Source organism: Protopterus annectens, chromosome 8.part0, assembly GCF_019279795.1.
Source record: "Protopterus annectens isolate FY-2018-M chromosome 8.part0, PAN1.0, whole genome shotgun sequence".
Classification (NCBI taxonomy): Eukaryota; Metazoa; Chordata; order Ceratodontiformes; family Protopteridae; genus Protopterus; species Protopterus annectens.
Genome location: NC_056741.1, coordinates 738,661,915 through 738,680,930, shown reverse-complemented (window position 1 = coordinate 738,680,930; position 19,016 = coordinate 738,661,915). Strand labels below are relative to the sequence as shown.

The window sequence follows — 19,016 nt, the reverse complement described above, 5'->3', positions numbered from 1 at the left end:
CCTGCTGCATATGTATAGATAGTATAGTTTAACGTGTTCATTTTGTTCGTCATAGGCATATCTTGAATTGGTTTTTACTGACTTAGTTTTATTTCATTTGATTTATACCATATGCAGTCCTTTTAAGCACAATAATATATTGCTAATTGAATTTAAGTGATTTCACCCTAAGGGTAAAATAGATGCTGAATACTTAAAGATGCAGAGTCATAAGCCATCTAAAAAAATATTTTAAAATGGGCAAGTGATGCCTTTTGCTGTCTGTAAATTGCAGCATGGGTAAGTGTGGTTCTGATCTTTATTTTCTATGTGACTTTCATAAAAAGTTAACATTACTGAATCTGAGTTAATTTTTTTCACTTTTTTTAAGCAACATTGAGTCTTGCTTCACTGAGCATGCTTCTGTGAGAATAGAACAACTTGGAAAGATATACAAATGATGTTCGTCTTGTCAGGGCTGTGGCCTGAGACCCTCCATCTTAATACAACAAATCTGGTATCACTGTATCTTAGAGAAAAAGAGCTGTTTTATTGTGAGGCACACAGTATGAGCAAGTACCTTTGCGTTTAGTAGGTTTTTGCAGTAAAAACAGTATTCTGATTTGTTCTTTGAAGTGTGGCGTAAATAGGCCTATTTAAATAATTTGTTCACTATTAAAATAAAATATTAAGCGGTGTAACCAGGCTAGTCAGGGCAATATTGGGAGCAGTCTCTTTCATCAAGAGCAGTTTTGTTGAGGAGACCAACTTAATTTCTCCCTTTTTTAAAAGTACTGCAGTCTTGAATTTGTATATTAAAGGGGTTGTGAGGTGAAATCCCCCATGTGGGGTGCACAACCCCTAACAAGGTTGTGCCACTATATGGGGAGGAATTTTAAAAACCTGCTGCAACAAAATGAACCAAGCCTGCTGACAGAGCTTGATATCATATTAGCTGTATATGTGAAAGAAAAATGAAAATGTCAGTTTGGAAAGAATAAGAACAGATGTTTTTCTTAGCAAACTCTAACATGAAGAAAATGTACATAACAACTCCATTCCACAGTTTTACCATAAGGGTGATACAATACTAAAGTAGCTAGTGCTGCTGCGTATACCTCTCAACCTGGAAACATCAAAAATCTGGACAAAGACCCATGAAAATAGGTACAAATCTGTACACTGATTTGCATGTAATTTGCATACATACTTATGTAACTCCAATGGAATTGTGGGATATCAACTTTCAAATTCAAACTGAAGAACAGACAACCAAAATATGGCCCCAGAATTAAATGGTAACCATTTGACGTAGAGTATGAACCTTAGGATTTTGTATTTGGTGACTTGCAGTATGTGGGTTTTGTGGTAAAAGTAGGTAATATTCTAATCTTAGTAAAAGAATATTATAGTTTGCTAGGACCTCCAAAAGTCATTCTTCATGTCCTACTGATCAGTAGTGTAGCTAGAGTTTGTGCTGCCTGGGGCTGTCTTTGAGTTTGCCACCCTTCTGACCTCACAAAATCATGGTCGAATGGGGCCCCCCATACACAGGCCTCCCCCTGCAGGCATTCCAGTGTCCCATTCCTTGGCTATTTCACCCCATTTACCATAAACAGTGTAATGTGTGTACTGCTTTACTTCTACAGTGATTATCTGGATTTCATTTAAAACTTTTATTTTACATTTTACAGCAAAAATACACTAATAGACATGTGCTAAACAAAGCAATACAGTCTCACAATGAAAATAGACTTAGCATTAAAACTTCTCTGTCCTTGAAACTCACATTCATTGAAGCAGCATTCAGACCCCCATTCAAAGAAATTGCATCTGGCCAGGGGCGGATAAAGATTACCTTTGGGCTGTTTTCAAATCATAGTCACCTTTCACACGAAACACACATGTGTTCTTTCATACACCTTCCTGACTGTATTAAATTATATTCCTTGTATAATACAGCATACTTGTTAGGTCACATTTTAAATTTGTTGTTTTGACCATTTTTCCAGTAAGCAATGAAACAAAAATGCACGAATCAGTAATGACAAAACTGCCCATTCAGAACATTTCCATCACAAAAGTCCACTCAAACTTCTATAATCCACCAGTATAAATATACAGAATTTCTGCAGAAGTAAAAGTCATCTAAATAATTCCACATTAAGGAGATCTTTAACTAGTGAAGAGGTTGCTGCTAGCAAACAACTTTATATTTCATTGTTTCATCTACAAATAAATAAAGTCCCTGTTGCCCTTGAGGAATAAATTGTCTATGTTACATAAAAAAATGATAAGCTAGGAATATTGCAATAGGGAATAGATGGCAAACTGATAACAGGTTCATAGTTACTAGGTATCTCCGCCAAGGAGGACATTCTCAGGACTGCAACATCCACCTCCTTTAAAAGTACAGCACAGTACAGTATCAGCAATCCATTTACATACTGTGGTAGTAGAACCCACAGCCTTCTGCATCAAAAGCAAGCATTCTACCTGTTGTGCCAAGTCTGTTTGTGTTGTTAGTAGCACAAGCAGCACTAAACTTTTCTCTCCCTGAAGAAATGCAACACAAGAAATCTGGAAAAAGCCAAAATTTATTGGGTGGGAGACAAAGGCCAAAAACCAGGGACACATTTTAAGCATTGCTTGTACAATCTTAGAAAAGTTGTTAGAATAAAATGTTTTGTGTTACCATGCCTTTCCTAAAAGATAGGAAGACTGAAGCTTAAATGGCTGTCATTAATTAGTGAATTCAGTTCTCACGATGTACTTCTCATCATAGGCACTTCATAAGACACTTCATCGCCATCAACTCAAGGCTGCTCTGCTGTTCTTCTTTCACTGCCCTGGATTCTGTGCCATGCAGAAATACTAGTCACACCACTGTTACATACACCGTACCTTTTCAGCTCCTTTATCTTGTGGCTGTCACATACTACCCCTGACAATTTGTGCCAGTTGGCTGTAGCACCTTTGGTTGTAGCTTTGACTCTTCTTCAAAACCACACCATCCAAACACATGAAGTTGTTAATCTGTAGTTTTATTTTAATCTCACATTTCAGTAACTTTTGATTTCACCCAGTTGCTGTCATGATGGATGTCTTGACTGTATGCACTTTCATCGCACCTGTCTTCAGATTTACATTGCAGTCCTCTATCATTTGTTAAAGTTTCTGCTCAGAGTCTTCTTTTCTTGTAGTGTGATATCATATGCATACAGCATCTTTTTCTCTTAGGGTTTTTGCTCCTGTGCCTGCTGGCCATCAAGTTTCTTGTCATGATACCCAGTCCGTTTGTTTTCCATAGTAAGAATGTACCCAGTAATGTACAGTGTGAGACGTTCAGCGGAGTCATTCATCCAGGCAGTTAAGAAAGTTGTTTGTGCCCATGCTTGGACATTTCTTTATTAAGCCCAAACTCTGCCCATGGTGGTAACGTGAACACTTACATAACCACAGATCTATCAATATCCCTTTGTCTATTCATGCATACTCCTTCATATGTACAGACAAACACTACTGTCACATGCATGGGAGGCCACAACCCACATCTTTACAAGATCAGCTCCTGCTTTCTGTGCTGTTGGACCTTTGCTCATAACAATGGAGCAGCAGATGAGTTGCTTTGGAAAATACCACACCCTCACCCTAGGATGGATGAGATGTAGACGACCACTTCCCATCATAGCCTCCCAACTATTCCAGACCCTGAGACTGTATCTGAATTTGAGTCTTCTACATTGCAGTCAGGGCTTTATCCTGCTGTGCTACAGATTTGGGGTGTATACATATTCAGTGCTATGGCCCCTTTCAGCCTATTTGTGGATATAGTACATCACAAGTATGAACCAAGTGGGCTCAGAGCTGAACCCTGATGCACACCCTTTCGCACTCCATCTCTGAGTGTTGTTTGACTGAATGTTCTGTCCAATGTTTGCTCAGGTTCTACAGAGGTTCTGGGACTCTCCTCATTTCCTTCTTTTTCTCCACTGTCAAACATTGGGTTTGTTGTACTGCATCCTGATCAGAATCTGAAATGCTCACATACCATCCTACATTCTGCTGCACAATCATTTCAGTCTCCCACTCAAGCACTTTTAAGCAGTGTGACAGGAATTTGATAACTATGTAGTTTCAGCAGTGAATGTCCCTTTTGTTTTTGTACAGTGACACCAACATGCTTATTCTCCAGACAACTGGGTTATACCTTTTTGTCCATATTATGATGAGTACCTGCAGGAGCCATTTCTTCCCCAACATCTTGACCATATTTGTTATATGTTCATCTGAGCCTGCTGCTTTCCCTGACTTAATTTTCCTCAGAGCATTTTGTACTTCTTCTGGGGGTGGGTTCTCTTTCCTCTTCCATCATAGGTTGTGCATGAGACCATTCAATGTCGATGGAGTTGATTCATTCAGAAGGTTCTTAAAGTACTCCTTCCATCTGCCTTTGATGCCTCCTGGACTGGTGATCAGATTCTTGCAGGCATCATTTATGAACAAAGTCTGTGTACTGTTTCTTTGTCTTTCTGTCAGTTCTTGCATCCTGACAGAATCTTTGTGCCATCTGCTGAGTCATTTTGCAAAATTTGATAGAGGTTCCCTGATGCCTTATTTCCACTGTGAATGCTGTCTTTGCCTCTTTATTAGCCAACCAGTATTCCTCCTTATCCTGGTCCATTTTTCTATCTCCCACTTTTTCCTGCTTGTCTCCTTTCTTTTATTAACTTCAAGGACTTCTGCATGCTCTCAGCAGCTTTCCTTCTGTATCTTATTTCTACACCTGTCTCAATCACAAATCTTTTTTGTCATCTTGATGCATGCTGTTTTGAGATGCTGCTATTCTTCTTCTGCTCCAACTATTTCCTCTTCCTCATAGTTTCATAGCTTAGTTTCTGGAAAGCTGTGTAAATGTCAAGGACCATCATAACATGGGCTCCAAGGTCATAGAGTACACATTCAAAGCAAACCAAGAATATAAAGAATCAACTGGCTGTGTGGCTTGGAGGGTTCATGCACTGTTCTTCAGGTGCAATGGTACTTGGTTCATATTAGGGCACGGGTATAATTTTTACAAGGAAAACAGGTGATGACTGAGGGAACATGGAAGACATTTTGGCTAGGCTTATAAGGGCCTCCAGGCCAATACCCTAGCATCATCCTATGAACCTATAAAGACTTCTTGAATGATTCTATTAAGTTACATTTTCTTACTTGTTCCTGGTAGTGCCTTCCATGATCTCACAATAGGTGATAAACCTTGATGTAAAAGTGGTTCTGCATTTTGCTATTTGAACGATATAATTTGCCTCACTGCTTCCTGAGCTGCTAGAGCCATAAAAATGTGTCACATACGGGAATACGTTTTAGTAAATGCTGAAGCTGAGTAAAAGGTTTGACTAAACTTTTGGTTAATACATTTGGAATTTTAATCAAATTGCATTTTGAGTATGGAACTGAAAAATCCCATATTTCAGTTTTAAGGAGAAATTGTTTTTTTTTTCTTTGTTTTGTTATTCTTTGAAGGGTGTCAAATTTAAATGACACAAGAGCACCACATATATATATATATATATATATATATATATATATATATATATATATATATAGTGTTTGAGCACAAATAATGTAGTCACAGAAATACTGTTTGTTACAGTAATCCAAACCTCCTTAACTTTTATATTTTAAATGAAGTTGCAGACCTGATTCTGAAGCTCACGGATGAGCATTAATGATTTGTTGCAATTTTTTTGTATTTCTTTTGTAGGATTTCATGGTGACAGTTGTGTTTGCCTTCATGTGGCTGGTAAGCTCTAGTGCCTGGGCAAAAGGTCTGTCAGATGTGAAAACTGCTACAGATCCTGATGAAATTATTAAGCTCATCAAGGCCTGCGGGAATGAGGAAAACACATGCAAGGAGCTGCATGACCCAGTAATGTCTGGCCTCAATACCTCTGTGGTAAGTGCAGCATGAGCCATCATCTCACTCAGTCACACAAATAAACAATGCATGAGTTTATAAGCAGTAGCAAACTTTCCCAACTTGGCTGTTAAATAAATCTTTTATTTTGTTTTGTTTGGCTAACTAGTGACACATAAAAGTGAAACAGAATTTTTGAATATGTGTGCTAATAGATTACACCACAGTGGGAAAGGAGCTATAAATTAAAATCCTTTGAAAACAGAGATGGTGGTCTTCATCACAAGGGTGTAATTATCCTTTTGCTTTTCTGATGCTTTTTATGTGTTTTTTTAATGGTGACCATATTTGGGGGAAATTGTATCCTCACATGATCCTGATGCAAAAAAAAGACGTAAAGAGAATATATGCATGTAACGTGCATGTATGTATATGCACAACTATTTCCTTTGTGATGCACCCTGAAAGGAGTCAATGGCATTAGATGGAGATGACATGGTGCTCCAACAGTGAATTGACAAAGAAAATTGTAGATTTTAGTTTACAAGGTGTATAAATCATGGTGCTGTATGTACAGCAGTGTTCAGCTGTTAGCAAGGTGACGTTATAGAATTCTCTTGTAGTCATAGGTTCATAGGTTGGTACTACGCTATCGGCCCTAGGGCCTATACAAGCCTAGCCATAACAATTCACTGGATATTTCTTCTTACAATATTTACTTCCTTGGACCCCTGTCTAGCAGGGCGATGACGTGATTCCCGGGGTGAACTTCTTATCTCCCATCCAATCGTCAAAATTCCTTTTGAAGAGGGCCAAGGAGGTGCTCTGCTTGACATGTATGAGCAGTCCATTCCAGAGTATGGGTAGTCTCTGGGTCAGTAACCTAACCCTCCAGCATGTTTTGTTCATTGTGATGACAAGGTTTAGATCCCTGGAGCATGTGGCTCTGAGGGATTGGGGTTTCTTTAAGTGGAACATGTCCAACAGCTCAGGGTTTCTCATGGCCTTGTATGTTAAGCAGAGATTGCCTCTGAGTAGACGATATGCCACAGAGTATAGCTGGAGTTTTTTTAGACGGTCAGCATAGGGCATCTGCTTTACACCTGTGATTCTTTTAGTGAGCTATTTCTGTGGCCTTCCCAGCTGTTGCAGATGTCTTGTGAGGTACATACCAAATGGGGCATTGTACTCTATAATGGGTCTAATAAGGGATGAGTACAGTGGGACAATGACCTCCTTTTTTCTGGATAAAAAGCCCTTAGTGATGAGGTGTGCCACATAGAAGGATTTCCTAACTGTTCTGGCAATGTGGTTATCGAAGGTGAGATCACTGTCCACCTGTGGCACTAAGTCTCTCATCACACTTTTGGCGTTTAGTGTACTGCCACCTGTGTGGTAATTCAGGAGTACATGATTTTTCCCAAAGGGGATAACTGTACATTTCTTGGCATTAAGCTTGAGCCCATGGCTCTGGCACCAAGCATCTGTTTCTGTAAGGCCATTTTGTAGAATATCTGGGGATTCAATAATGGCTCCCAGTTTGCAGTCATCTGCAAACTTTGTTAGTCAGAGTCCCTTAGTGTTGGCCTGTACTTCAGAGACGTAGATGCCAAACAGGAGCGGTCCGAGGATTTAACCCTGAGGTACTCCACTTGTCACTTGTCTGGAGCTGGATTTGGAGTCGGCTACTTTTACAGTCTGGGTTCTGTCAGTAAGCCAGTATTCCTTGTACACTTCCTTTACATATAGCTCACTGTGGGAGCACTATGCAGATTATTACTGTGCAACAGTCCGTCCCAGGTATTACCCCCCCCTGGGGGGGGGAGAAGGACGCTCAGTACATTCTATTTTAACCAAGAACGCACAAACTGAGGTGTGGATAAAGTGTGTCCTCACATAAACCAAAAGTAGAAAAACAGAGCACCAAAAGAGGACAACACAGGACAGCTGAAAAGTCATAAAATCGTTGTTTAATTGATAAGTGCTTTAATGTCACTACAGCGCTTCTTTAAATTATTAAAACCATATAGAGATAAAAACATTTAAATACACCATTAAAATTGCAAAGTATCCATTGAGTCTACCTAAACAGTGCACGTGATTTTAGGTATGGTTTTAAAGAGATAGCTTCATTCAAACCATACCCTTTATCCACTTGCAATAGTATTATCCACCTGAGTTCTGACAGTTCAGTATTATTCCTTATATCACCCATTCTCAAAACACTAGTCAACAGTTGTAGAGTATATATGGCCATTCATTCTGATATGCTTTGCAAGTGCATTCTTGTTGTCACCTTTCTTAATCTCATATTTATGCCACAAATCCACTCTTTAAGAGAGCAGTTCATTTTGCCTGTATAGATCGATGGGCAGGTTTTACACCTAGATAATTACACAAGGTCACAAGTGGAGCAATCAGCATAAAATTCAAACTTATATCCTCTACCTGTACTAGGCTGTCTAAATACGTTGGTATTATCAATGTACAAACCAAAATTATATGATCTACAGCTAAAAGTCTCTATACGTTGTGTATGCTGAGCAACAGCAGAACTATGTGTATGACTCTTTTAACATAACGTATGCTTCAGCAATTTCTTATTCCGAAAACAAAATCTAAGCTTAGATCCAGGCATCCCTTTTATTCTATCATCAGCTGTAAGGATAGACCAATTCTTCCTAAACACATCACAAGTAATATTGACATGAGACGAAAGTGAGCATGCGATACCAGCATTACAAGGCATACTCTTCATATGGTCTCCCCTGGGGGCTTCGAGCTTACCAGAAAAATAAGGTTTCACCCTATTGCTCTGGTCAAAATTCTTGAAATCTAAATATTGCTCTAATGTAGCATTCGAGAAGTCCTTAGATTCCAAATCACCCTTGAGTTCTATAATATCTGTCTGAAAATCAACATCAACACAATTAAGTCTGGGCAGTCTATATACTTGCCCTTTCATAATATTTTGGTATATTTATGTAGGATGCATACTTCTCCTGTGTAACAGATGGTTCCTTTCACATACCTTCTGAAAGTGTTGTGAGATAAAATTCCCATCAAGACTCCTAGAGATATGCATATCTAAAAAATGTGTTTCATGAGAAGAGCAGTTCATAGTGAACTGCAAAAAAGTAGCTGATGAATTAATATATTTAATAAATGCTGCTAACTCATCTAGTGATCCTCTCCACAGTAGAAATACATCATCAACTAAGAGTTTGTAATAACGAATAAGCTGAGAGAAAGGACTCCCTGTCTGTACCTGTGACATCTCCCATTGGGCTATTAGCATATTAGCATAGCTATTGGCACACGACATGCCCATAGCAATGCCTAACTTTTGCCAATAGTATTGTTCTCCAAAAATCAAAACATTGTTCAAAGGTTCATAGGTGTGTACTAGGCTAATGGCCCTGGAGCCTATATAAGCCTAGCCCAAGAAGATTTCCTGGAATCATGCCACCCCAAAGTTAGTTCCCAGTGCCCCTGTTAAGCAAGGCCACTGAAGTGATCCCTGGGGTGAACTTCCTATTGCTCACCCACTCGTCTGTTGTATAGTTTGAAGTGAGAGAAGGAGTGCAGTTACATTATTTCCTGGAGACTGCTGATCACCAGAAAGCTTAATAACTGCTTTATAGGTGACAGCTTGGAGTCTGTGCTTATATTCTGATCCTGGTGAGAGTAGGAGCAGCGTCCTTTGATTCATGACTATTTCTGGTTGCAGAATGAGTGTATGTGCTTAACGTACCCGATTGGTCTGGTTGCTATTAGAGGCATCTACCAGAAAAAGGCTACAAGCCTGCATAACCTTGCATCATCTAGGACAAGACTGGATCACCAAACAGGCTGTGGCCTGCTTCTCTTCTTGGGATTGGTGCTAAAATTTTGCTTCCGGTGAGAGAAGAAGCAAAGAAGTATTGTATCCCAACAAAGTAAAGATGTCCTGAGACCAGCATTAGTAGTAGCCAGGCTGTAGTCATTCATGTGACTCCCCTCTTTTCATCATTCTTGACAAGCTATTTCTTTATTTTTCAGTAAGTACTGTTTGATTTCTTCCTAAGGGTGTTGTGTGTTGTGTTGTGAGGGCTGTGTGGTGCATGGTGTATGTTCTGGCTGGGTTGTGTGTGTGGGTGAGGTGTGTGGGTTCTCTCCTTCTCCTTGGCTAATCCAGTCTTGTGGTGAGAGTGCTTGGCTTCCACTTTTTGCTATATGTGCTAATCCTCTCAAGTCATAATGTTGGGGGAGGTAAGAGGAGGGTTGTTGTCTATACATGAGGCAGTTGCTACACTGCCTCAGGATGGATGTTCACCAGAAGTTGACAGGAGAAAGAAGCACAGGGACAGTCCTTTAGAATATCTGCCTAAATACTTCATCCTTAAATTTTCAGGGTCTATATATTAGTTTCCCCTCAAGTGTTTGGCAGTGCTCTGTACAGACTCAGACACTGTGAGTAACATTTTTCCTGTAAAAGGCTTCAGTACTTAATATACTGAATTAATATCCAGGCATGTCTAAAGGACTGTCCCCTGTGCTTTCTCCTGTCAACTTGGTGAACTTGGGCATCCTGAGGCAGTGTAGCAACTGCCTCATGTATACAGACAACCCTCTCCTCTTACCTCCCAACATTATGACTTGTGAGAGATGCACATATATAGCAAAATTGGAAGCCAAGCACTCTCCAGCCAAGACTGGATTAGCCAGTCAAGAGGAGAAGGATAACACCTGCACCACACCACATTCAACACACAGCCCTCCAGAACATACACCACCACAACCCTCACATAGTAACACAAAACACAAATCTACTTTTGCGGAGGGTCTCAGTAAAAATCTGCCCAAACAACAGAGACCTCTGAGGCAGAAATGCAAACAACCACCACATCCCAGCACAAACTATGAGACACATAGCTCACATAAACAGTGTGCCACTCAACCAAAGCCCATAAGGCAAAACAACTTACCCAATACACTAATCATAGTTGACTCAATAGTAAGGCACACTGATATCCCACTCACTATGTTGGATAAGGAGAAAGTTATGGTCAGCTGCCTGTCGGGTGCCAGGATCCGCCACATAACACATGCACTTAGGTCACTCCACAACAGGTACAAATATGACTCTGTCATTGTCCATGTTGGTGTGAATGACCTGAGACATACCTCCCTGGATTACATGAAAAGAGACATAGAGGAGCTCTCTGATCTTGTAGCCTAGGCAGGTATGACCCTCTACCAGAGACAGTAGGTATCATGGGGGGTGTAGTTGGTTCTTTATGGACTTTCAGTAGTCCATAGATCACTGTTACAATTGGGTATTCAGTTAATAAAAAACTATATAAATTTTGCTTTATGTACCTGCTCATAAAACAGTCATACAAATCATTGTGCAGTTTCATAATCAATATTATCTACATCAGTGCTCTGAATAACAACATAAGTAGAACTGTCTGACAGAAGTGCATGCATACTTTTCACATAAAAGGCAAGGTCCAGTATTACTGTAGCCCCTTCTTTGTCAGTGGGCCAAACAACTAAGTCGTTAGAGTCTTGTAGCTGTTTTATAGCTACAAACTCTTCACGTGTCAAATTGTGAAAATGTTTGTACTCGAGTTATTCATAGCTTGTAACAGGTCTGCTTCACAAACTCTGGAGAAAGCCTTTAGCAGAGGACATAATGGAGGAGTAAACATACTGGGGTTCTTCAGCACATTCGCATATCATTACGAAATAATAATTTAAGCATCATGTTTTTTACAAAAGCTTTCAAGTCCAAGACAATACCACAAAAATCTCCTCTTTTTGAGGCAATAAATGAAAGTCCTGTCTTCAAGAAGAGATAGCTATGGAGCAGTCAATTCAACCAAAGAAATATTCCATACTAAAGAGCTCTTACCTGATCCTACATCCTTTTGATTTGTCTGTCTGCCCAGTGATGGCTTACTCCATTTTCTCCCCAACTCTGTGAGCATCTTGTTAGGGAGTTATCCCTGAAAGGCAATGGAAGTTATGGAAAAAATGATAAGACATCTGATAATGGTGATGCTGTCATCTTCCTATGAACATCTGCTGTAGCTGGTGGTATGGCACTTCTGGGTATATCATTCGAAACAGCTACAGTGTCATTCCTGTTAACAATATTTGTTCAAAATTTGCAACTACTAAGAGGTGCAGTCTCAGCGCTTTTATCTTCCAGACCAATGGAAGTATCTGTTGCACCCTGAAATGTTGAAAATGTATGTATTTTCGGCCAGGAAAAAAAAATTCCCTGTACGAAAATCTGACAGATCTCAGCCAAGTGTTTACTTTTTCTGCATCATCAACTTAGTTTCATGAGGGTAGACATTATTAGTAACATCATTAACACCACGCATACAGCTTTAGATGGAAAGTCATCCTGTATTTTTCTCATTATCTTCATTAACTTGTGGATCCAGAGATGGTCTAACGAAATCAGTCAACAGATTCATGTAATTTAAGCTCTAATCTAAGTTTAACTTTTGCCACCTGGTTAACAGTTTAGTGTACAGGTTATTGTACCTTGGTATTTTAATAATTCTTAGTCCATGAGGCACAACATTAAAATGTATACAGACTTCAGCTATATAAAACAATTACAACAGTTTATACTGTATCTTGCCTGCACAGAGTGCTACAGTCCTCATGTTTTATTTTATTTATTTTTTCTTTTTACTTTTAAAATGTAGCAAGCAGTTGCTACAGTTTAGACCAGACACTGAGTGCTACAGCTCTCAGGTGTGACTGCAATTGCAATACCGACTTTTAAAAGTTGGTATTGCATTAAAGAGTGCTCGTTATCAATTTATCGCACCCCTCCAACACTTTGCACACAGGACAGTTGCCCTTCTTGCCCCGCTCTAGCTACACTGCTGCCAGTAGAGACTGAGCTGTGAATATATGTGTTGGAGAGGAGGGTGATCCTTTTGAGTCTGCAGAACTTTCATGACTCTTTCCCACAGGGTGCTTCTTCCACATACATGGATAACATGATGTGATGCTGCTTATAAGCAAATAGGGGAACTTATCCTTATGCAGGGAAGTCATGAGGATTTTGGAATGGGCCATGGTGACCAACTGTATTCCTAGAGAGGTCAACTGTTTGGTGGACAGGTTCAGTCATTGTCTTCTGATGCCACTTGAGTGACCCTGAAGCAAAAGGTAGCACAGAATATTTTCAATCACTGGAGGAATCCTTGCTGTGTTGTTTTTGAATTGTTGACAACTCCAAATGCAGCAACTTATTTTCTTTAATACCACCACTGAGGAAGCAGACCAAGGATCCACTGGCCCAGATGTTGATACAGGGTCTCCTGTACACCTTCTCTCTGTTCCACATAGTCAAAAACTTCATTAAGAATGTAAGTCTGAGTTTTAAATTTCATACTAGAGAAGCTGCTTAATTTGTTTCCCCTTTGAACCAGCTCAGAAGGCAGATCTTTGATACCCAGCTGGGTGAGTTTATCAATGATGCCTGAATGGGGGATTATGTCAAGGGCCTTGACTAAGTCTAGGTAGGCCATATGCACAGATCTGACCTCATCTAAAGCTTTGGTGACTGTCTCAAAGAAGTTCACCAAGTTTAACAGGCATGATCTCCCCTTGACAAAGCCAAACTGGTTGAGGTTGAGCATTTGGAGATTTCCTATATCTTTGTTAATAGGGTCCATGATGATTCGTTCCATGACCTTGCAGATAAGGCTGGTCAGGCTAATGGGTCTGTAGTTCCCAGGGTCTGTGGATGTACTGCCTTTGTGCAAAGGGATGACGGTAGCTGTTTTCCATTCAGTTGGGATGAAGCCAGTGCTTAGGCTATGATTGAAAAGTGTGCCCAATGTGGATTCTAATTCCTTTTTTAACCCATGTAGAACACAGCTTGTGATGTTGTCTGGTCCCTTAGAGGCTGTGCTTTTGGCCTTGGAGAGGGTGTTTAAGACCTGCTCCCTCCTTGGAGATACTAGGTGAGGAACAGGTGTTAGAGATGCTTTGGGGTATATATAGCAGGGACAGTGGAGTGAAGTTTTCACTGAACCTGTCAACCAGCAGGCTTGCTATATCCACAGGCTCTATAGATGTAGTACCATTAACTATGAATTCCCGCAAATCTCGGCCTTACCTTTGAGGTTATGGATGTAACTAAAGAACGGCTTGTGGTTATCCTTAGTTAGGGAAGCTAATTTGGATTCATAGTTAGCTTTGTACAAGTTCACTAGTAGCCTTATTTGCTTGTTTAAGTTGAGGAGGGAGTGTTTCCAGTTTTCAGACTGTTCCTTCGTACTGTTAGACGGCAATTTATTTTTCCTATTGTATAGTCTATTAATGTCAGTTGTCCACCAGGCAGATTTGTTTTTCCTTGAAGATCTTGCTTTGGTTCTTTTGGGTACAGCAGAGTCAGTACAATTGTACAGGTGCTCGTATAAAGCATTAGTTTATAATTCAGCATAGGTGTCTGTTCCATCAGTGGGGGGAGGGACTGTGAAGCTATTTATGCTGTCACATAAGAGGTTGTAATTGAACTTGGAGAAGTTTTTTTGTCTAGTTGTTGCTAAGGAGGGTCTTGTGTTATAGTTACTTCAACTGAGACTGATTTGTGGTCTGATCTCACCAGGGATGACCACACACGGGGGGGGGGGGTGAAGCAGTCCCCCATGTTGTTGAGCACCACATCCAGGATGTTTGAGCCCCTTGTGGGTGTGTCAACCAGCTGGTCCAGGGCATTGGAGTTAATGAAGTCCAGGAACCTTTGGGCAAGTGGGTTACAACATGTATAATTTACCCAGTCAATGGATGGGTAATTAAAGTCACCCAAAACCAAGGTGATAGTTTGTACCTTGATTGACTCAAGTAGATCTAAGTAGGCTAAGTGGATGTCCTGATTCATGGAGGGGGTCCTGTATCTTACCTACAGTCAGTTGCACCTGAAGTAATTCAAGGGACTCATGCTATTTAACCAGTCTAGAGGTGTATTTATCTTTAATGAATATTGATACACCACCTCCTTTAGTTCTCACACTTTCAGTTTGTGGTCTGAATGTGTGGAAGAAAATGTAACCCGGTATAGCTGGGGTTCTCTCCATAGCCTTAAAACAGGTCTCAGGCACTGCATAAATGTCAGCATCTTCCAAGGTGAGTACTTCTTCCAGTGAGTGCAGTTTCTGGTTTAGACTCCTAACATTTAGCAGCAGAACCTAGAGATTGTTTGTAGGGGGTATTTCTACATCAGGAATTTTGTTCTTGTGACATTACCTAAAAAAGGCGCTATGAGGGTGGCAAAAGCCTTAGCCAGTAACCAAAATCCCAGTGGTGACAGATAAAGACCATCTCTGGCAAAGCTTTGAGGTCTGTCGACCATGTCATCCCAGGCTGATAGATACAGGATCCCCTTTGAATGACACCAGAAACTAAGGCAATTGTTGAAGTCAATTATTTTTTGTTTGTACTGAGGTATCATCCTAGATGAAGGTAAAATGCTGCTTAAGGATCATAGGATTATAGGAGATTACTAGACTGTCGATCAGGAGTTCACTTTAAGCCTAGCCGGTTCAACCCAATGTAATGCAGTAGTGGTACTATTCATTACCCAAATTGCATTTAACTAAATGTAATACAGTAGTTGTACTATTCATTACCCAAATTGCATTTAGTGATGACTGCCCATGTCCAGGAGGGTTGTGGGTGAGTATAGGGGGGTTATAACTTCTTTTGCTCTCAAGGAGATGCCTTTACTAATCAAGTGAGCTTCATGGAAACTTTCCTTACAATGGTGACATGTGATGGTCAAAGTTAAGGTCAAAGTCAACCTGTGATCCCAGGGCCCTTACCACTTCATGAGTAATTAGGGTATTCTTATTGATTTAATAGTGTGAAGAGACTTTGTGTGTGCCGAAGGGAATGATGATGCATTTCTTTGCATTCAGTTTGAGACCGTGACTAATACACCAGTTATTGGTCTGTGTGAGACCATCCTGGAGTATACTGACATAATTTGGGGATTCAATGATTACATCTAGTTTGCAGTCATCTGTAAACTTGGTCAGCCAAAACCCTTTAGTTTTGACCTGAACTACGAGAAGTATATACCAAACAGTAGGTGGCCCAGCACTAACCCCTGTGGTACCCCGCTGGTAATAGGTCTGCTGGTTGATGTGGAGTCACCTTGATAGTGTGTGTCTGGTTTGGGAGCCAGTTGGTAACCCATCTTACAACAAAGAGGTTTACATCCAATTTGCTAAGTTTATTAGTAATGCCTGAATGTGGGATTGTGTTCAAAGTCTTTGCCAAGTTGAGGTATGCTGTGTGCCACAGATTTGTCCTCATCAGTGGCTTTGGTCACACTTTCAAAGAAAACCACCAGATTTAACAGGCAGGATCTGCCTTTCACGAAGCCGAATTGGGTAGGATCCAGAGTGTGGAGGTCACCTATGTCTATATTTATGAGGTCCATAATGATACGTTCCATGGCCTTACAGATGAGGCTGCTCAGGTTTATGGGTCTGTAATTCACTGGGTCTGTTGCTAGGCCATCTTTGTGGAGGGGAATACCTGTAGCTGTTCTCAATTCTGCAGGAACAAAGCTTGTAGTTGGACTATGATTGAAAAGGGTACATAGTGATGATGGTGGTTCATGTTTTAGCCTGTTTAGAAGTCAGTCTGGGATGTCATCTGGTCCTATAGAGGCCGTGTTCTTTGCCTTGGACAGGGCTTTGATGACCTGCTCCTCAGATATGTAAGGTGGGCGGAAGTTTGGGGGAGGGTTTGTTGTAAGTTAGGAGGGGATAAGGGAGTGAGATTTTCACCAAACCTATCCAATAGCAGGTTCGCTATCTCTGTGGGGTCAGTGTGTGTGATACTGTTGGCCACCAGCTCGGAACATGTTTGGGTCCTACCCTTTAGGTTATGTACATAACTGTAAAAGGCTTTATGGTTATCCTTGGCAGTACTTGCTAGACTTCTCTCAAAGGAGCTCTTGGAGGATTTGACAAGTTGTCTTATTAGTATAACCACAGTCTATCAAAAGAAACAAATATTCTTCACCACAATAATGTTCCAATTCCTTGAAGTGCAAAGGATTTATTATAAAACACTGCTGCTCACATAAAATACAGAATATAATCTCTAGCGCCTCGGCAAACTTGCCTTCTACAGAGTAAATTTTTTTTACCATTCACACTCACAGCTTTATACTAAATAAGACACACCCACTCTATTACATCATTAATTAAATAAAGAAACAGTATTATATATAAAAAACACTAAATACTATAAATACATTATTTTACGAATAACCTTTACAATAAACTTTTCCACATACATTCATGATTTAGCCCTATAGGGCTCAATGTATTACATTTTAAAATCAAACAGGTTTCTTTTTTCCTTAATATATATTGTATATGTTGTTCATTCAAATATTCCCTTTCCTTTACACTATCTAACACTGTCACTTTCAATCCCTTTGGATTACCATTATGGTATTTATTAAAATGCAACGCTATGGGGCTAGTTTGTTTATCATTTTTTATATCTCTAATATGCTCTTTTATTCTACAAGCAAATGTTCTCTTAGTTTCTCCCACATAAAATTTATTACACAAGCATTTCAAACCATATATAACTCTCTCCGTTTTACAGTTAAAGGTCCCATTTGTATGAAATGGGACCTCATTAATTTTGCCAAATTCCTTCACTATATACTTACAAATACTGCATTTTCCACAGGCTACAGTTCCCAATTTCTCCACTTGCTTCACCATTTGCATTTTTGGCATATTAAATTTACTATGGACTATAAAATCTTTTATACTTCTCCCTCTTCTATAAGAGAAACACATTTTCTTATCGTACAAAAAGTCCATCTCTCTTTTTACCACATTCCAACTATATTTTACTTGTTCCACAATTTTATCTGATAATGCAGAATAAGTGGAAGTAAAATAAATGCATTCACCCTCCTTTACACTACCTTTTACTTTCCCGTGTCTCACATTATTCTTTACCTTATTCAAACTAACTCTCAAATCCACTTCCTTATACCTCCTTAAACTGAATTTATCATAACTTTGATTTAATTCCAATTCAACATGTACTGGATCACTACATAATCTTTTAATTCTATTAAATTCCGTATATGGTATAGACTTGATAGTATGTGGAGGGTGAAAGCTTTCTCCATGCAAGATGGATCCTATTCCTTTAAATTTTCTATGTATACAAGAATTAATATATTCACCTACTTGTCCTCGTAACACTACATCTAAATAATTTACTTCTCGTCCTATTTGTAAACCATCAAATCTAACTCCCATGTTATTATCTTGTATTTGACCTAAAAACGTTTTAACTTGATCTTGCCCTCCTTTACAAATAAATATCAAATCATCAATGAAACAAAAGTATTTACACACATATTTCTTAAAGAATTGATTAGTATATATACATACATTTTCGAAATAACCCATAAAGATGTTCGCATAGCTGGGGGCAAAAGCTGCCCCTATTGCTGTACCTTGACGCTGTCTATACAAGCTTCCATTAAATTCAAACAAGTTATTATTTAAGCACATTCTAAGGAGATAGCTTTCACCCTCCACATACTGTCAAGTCTGTCAATTCCCTTTTCCACAACGTAGTGTGATCTTGGAGTTGGTATATTTAAATAGTGGGGGGTAAATGTTTAGTTCATTTTTTTTTTCAAACTTTTGAATGTTCGATCTTATGGTCTCAGCCATATGAAATTCGAACATTTAAAAGTTCGATCATGTGAAGTAGACCCATGTGTATATATATATATATATATATATATATATATATATATATATATATATATATGGGATCACTACGGATTGCCGAACACTTAAAATCCTGACGCTGAAGATACCGAGACTAGATGACCAAAACCCTGCATCACCAAAAGACCAGAATCACGAAATGCAAAATCCCAATATTAAGAGATTTTGCGTTAGCGCTTCTGGTGTTGCGGTTCAGGTAAGTATGTGTGTGTAAGTGTATTTATGAGGAGTGTAGTGTGTGTAAGTGTGTGTTGTGACTGTGGTGTGTGAGTGACTTTAATGTGTGGGTGTGAGTTTGACTTGTG

General features: G+C 39.5%; 1 protein-coding gene across 2 annotated transcripts in view; it reads left to right on the top strand.

The window, feature by feature from the left end:
• The window catches only part of LOC122809011 (synaptophysin), a 1,240,178-nt gene that overhangs the window by 1,062,714 nt on the left and 158,448 nt on the right, over nucleotides 1-19,016 (top strand). For both annotated transcript variants that reach the window (XM_044080199.1, XM_044080200.1), the window contains one exon: nucleotides 5,750-5,941. In XM_044080199.1, the coding sequence (XP_043936134.1) occupies nucleotides 5,750-5,941 (192 nt within the window). The remainder of the gene's footprint in view (nucleotides 1-5,749; nucleotides 5,942-19,016) is intronic.